This window comes from Triticum urartu, unplaced genomic scaffold, assembly GCF_003073215.2.
Source record: "Triticum urartu cultivar G1812 unplaced genomic scaffold, Tu2.1 TuUngrouped_contig_5038, whole genome shotgun sequence".
In the NCBI taxonomy this organism is placed as follows: domain Eukaryota; kingdom Viridiplantae; phylum Streptophyta; class Magnoliopsida; order Poales; family Poaceae; genus Triticum; species Triticum urartu.
The window spans coordinates 1-4065 of NW_024115677.1; the positions used below are offsets into that span (position 1 = coordinate 1).

Sequence of the window (4065 nt, forward strand, 5' to 3'; positions counted from 1 at the left end):
TCCTCCCCTCCACTTTAGCAGACCATCTACCATATCCTTGCTCTGATACTGCCACTCACACTCAGTGGGGAACAAGAGAAGGTAGGTCAAAGACACAATGTCATCGTAAGAAAGAAAGGGCGGTAGATAACACCAGATAATGGTTGAACTGTCATGTGAGGTCAACATCTAACACCATTATGCCCTCGATGATAATGACATGCACTGCCACAGAACTAGAAATTGCAATATGCTTACACGTGTTCCAAAGTAGTTTGACTCCAGTATACCTTTACACATGACCACAGTCCAATAGATTAAAAAAAATCCCCAGGAGTAAATAAAGCATTGCCGTGTCAGAATGTTGTAGGGAAGAATTTCAATAGTCAGAGCTAAGAACTAATTGTAATCGGCAAGTGACAAGTCAATGTATCCCTATGTCAATATAATAACAATGAGGGAAATAAGCTTAGTTAACACATTTGGTTGACTTAAGCCAACTTGGGAGTATCATTAAGTAATATACTCTTACTATGAGAATTCGAGCAGCATTCAAGTGCATAGGAGGTAGGACAAACAGAAACAAGCGTTCTGGGAATGCAGGCAAAAAATTAAGAGTGCATTGATACTATCACTGTATCGCATACACTGAAAGAAAGAAAATCTATGAAGTGCATCTGCAGTTTTTGCATCTGGTGGCCAAAGAAGTGTTGTGAAATGTGAATTTGTACAGAAAATAGATGCAAAACTCTGCAGTGAATGACTCCACTAGCATCTCTGTTCTCACTTCAGATCTTTCGCAGGTTAACAGACAACCAAATGATATATTTGTACAGAATAGTATGCAAATATAGCATGGGGCAATTTTTAAGGGAAACAGCAGGTAAGCACGGTGATGTATATATGTATATGGCCAAATACCAATTGTTCCCATGTTCGTTATGCATACCTTGAATCCAGACTTGTTATTAGTTGAACCAGGCAACATTTTCCTTGCAGGTTTGAGTATTTGGAAGGAGCACATCAGCGTCTCGTCTACACTCATCATGGCACCAGCATTATCGAATTCTCCACAGTAATTAGGTGCCGAAAATATTGTTACTAGCTGACGATCAGCAAAGAACTCGTAGCCATCCTCAACAACCTGGATTCCAATATACAGAAAATAACTAATCAATTTATACTCTTGACAAGGAAAATGATGTGATGGGTGTTTTGTGAGCATAGTGCACCTGATGGGCTCGGCAGATGAGGTCTAAATCATGCTTCTCAAGAAATTCAGCCACTTTATCAGGTCCAAATGTATATGAGACACCTCGATCATTCATAGCCCACCCTTGCGCTTCATTCGAAGGATCGGACCAAAGAAGATCACAAAGTAACCCAGTATCAGGCACATCTGTGGGGCGATTGAGGTTGAGTATTTGATCCAGCTTGTTCAACTCTGGGGAAAGACCTCCATGCATACATAGAATCTTTTCATCTATCAACGCTGATACCGGTAAGCAGTTAAAACAGTCTGTAAATGTTTTCCAGAGTTTTACACTGAATCTGCGCTTGCACTCATCATAGAACCCATAGATGCGGTTTACTGATGCACATTCATGGTTGCCCCTTAGAAGAAAGAAGTTCTCAGGATACTTGACCTTATATGCCAAAAGAAGGCATATTGTCTCAAGGCTCTGCTTTCCCCGGTCCACATAATCGCCCAAGAAAAGATAGTTGGACTGAGGAGGATATCCACCATATTCAAAGAGCCTCAGGAGATCAGAATATTGGCCATGGACATCACCTGATCAGAATAGTTTATGCAAGATTGACATTAGTATGGAGCTTTCGGTAAGTTGATCAAGCTTCTCTAAATTAACACAGATTCAGAAGGAAAAAAAATACAGAAGTTGTTGATATATTTTTATTCAAAAATGTTCTACTGTAAGAATCTAGTATGACATATAGTTTGTTTTTTCTGTGAATACGCAAAAGCCTTGCGTATCATGCAGTGTATGACACAAGTGATATACCATAACTTTAGGCAAAATAAAATGACACATAGACCTGATATACACAACCATTGCCTGAAGTGTAACAGTGAGAAATATGAAAGAAAAACATTTAGAGAACTAAAACAGCTGTGTTTCGTCAGCAAACTGAAACTCCAATCATCAGTTGTTCATCTTAATTCTCAAACCGAACACTTTGACAATAAGCTAGCTGAACAACTAACCATCCAATACTGTTATATACATGGCGAGGGATGCCAATTCTCCAGCCTACAGTTAATTACCAAAGGAAAGCTTTTTGTTTGATATACTGCCTTACAACTGTGCACAATGATAAACAATATATGTAATCGATGGTTCTCCAAACTCAATCAATGACATCAAATCCTGAACGGATGAATATACTGCTTTACAGCTGTGCACGATGATAAAACAAAATACATAATCTATGGTTCTCCAAAGTAAAGCAATAACAACAAATCCTGAATGGATAAATATGCTGCTTTACAACTGCGCACAATGATAAACAACACTCATAATATATGGGTCTCCAAAAGTCAATCAACACCATCAAATCCCAAACGGACCCATCAAATAAAACATTGGCAGCTTTCCATTATGAACAGAACCCCAACTAAATCTGGCCTTTTGTCAGATTCTGAAGCACCTAAAACTTAGCAAGCATGGTTAATTGATCATAAACCCCATTGATGCTGCAATGGCTCACCAAGAAGCACCCAGTACACATTCAATTGGATGAGTACCTCGCAAACTACCCACCAAGAAGCACTCAGTACAACATCCAATACCTTGCAAATTATTACCCACCCACCACCAGATACAGAGCATGACCTTTCTATCAGCCAGGAACATCTTTGGATGTGCACAACCAGAGTAATTCGAAGAGAGTTTCATCCCAATTAGTGCTGGAATCACTAGAGGAGAGCTACTGCAGACGATGAATCTCTACCGAACTCCCCGGCCCCGAAGAAAAAAACATGGCAAACCAGCCACCTACCACGCGTTGACCAGCGAGACCGATCCCCCGAGATGGCATTCCGAGGGCGGCCGGCACGGGGAGAGGGAGAGGGATGAATCGAGGGAGGGGAGGGATTACCGCAGATTTTGATGGGGGCCTCGAGCTCCAGGAGGTTGGGCTGCGCGAGGAAGATCTCCTTGGAGGCGGCGCAGAGCTGCTTGATCTCCGACTCGGACAGCTGCGCGTTCTTCCCGGGCTTGAGGCTCTTCACCTCCAGCAGCCTGGCGATGATGTTGTCCAGCAGCGCCGGATCCATCCCCTTCTCCATCGCCGGAGCTTCTCAACAACGGCGGCAGTTAAAAGAAGAAGAAGAAGAAAACAAAGCTATCCCGGCAACAGCAACAAAAAGGAAAGGAATCAAGCACAGATCGAGCAAATCTCGCTCTGCTTTGCTCTTTTGGGGGATTGGATTGGAGGCGGCTGCGGGCGGCCTCGTGATGATCACTGTGCCGGGAGGGAGGGTCCGAGCCAAAGGTACCTTTTTTCTCCTCGGCCTTTCCGGTCTCCTCCGCCCGCTTTATTCTTCCCTCGTGCTCCGGGATTCCTTCTTGTTCTTGTTCTCGGAGGAGGCCGGAGCTCGTCTCCTCTCGCCCGGTGGGGATTTTCGCCTGGCCTTCTCACTGATCTCTTCTTGTTCTTGGCATTGGTCAGGGTCTCCTCTCCCACCCTCCCCCTATCTCTCTCTCTCTCTCTCTCTCTCTCTCTCTCTCTCTCTGTGTCACTTTCTCTCTCCTTGTGCCAATTCCCCAAGGACTAGTATTGGACTTTGTGGAATAATAAAGCATGCAACTTTTGCAGCCAGCCCCTTGTGGATGCTTGATTATTGTGCTTGGGCCCCTGGTTGGAGATCACAAGGACAGTGTGGGGGTTGTTTTTGCAAAGTGTGTTGTCCTTGTCACTTGACATTTCCTAGTCAGATTTTTTGTTGGGTTGCATGCAACTATGCAAGTGATGTTTTTGGAGGGATGGAAGATGATGAGGGCCTGTGAAGTGTGCTGGTGCTTGCAGCAAAATGGCTGGTGCTGGTGGAGGTATTTATTGAGCTGG

At 43.7% G+C, this 4065-nt stretch overlaps 1 protein-coding gene across 1 annotated transcript; it reads right to left on the minus strand.

Annotated features, from left to right (window-relative positions):
* Positions 1-928: 928 nt before the first annotated feature.
* LOC125528684 (serine/threonine-protein phosphatase PP1) lies at positions 929-3766 on the minus strand (the record flags this gene model as incomplete). Its single annotated transcript, XM_048693126.1, is given in 4 exon segments — positions 929-1123; positions 1212-1771; positions 3097-3294; positions 3497-3766. Coding segments are annotated over 3 exon segments (945 nt in total), but the record flags the coding sequence as incomplete, so codon positions are not given.
* Between the last annotated feature and the right edge of the window lie 299 nt (positions 3767-4065).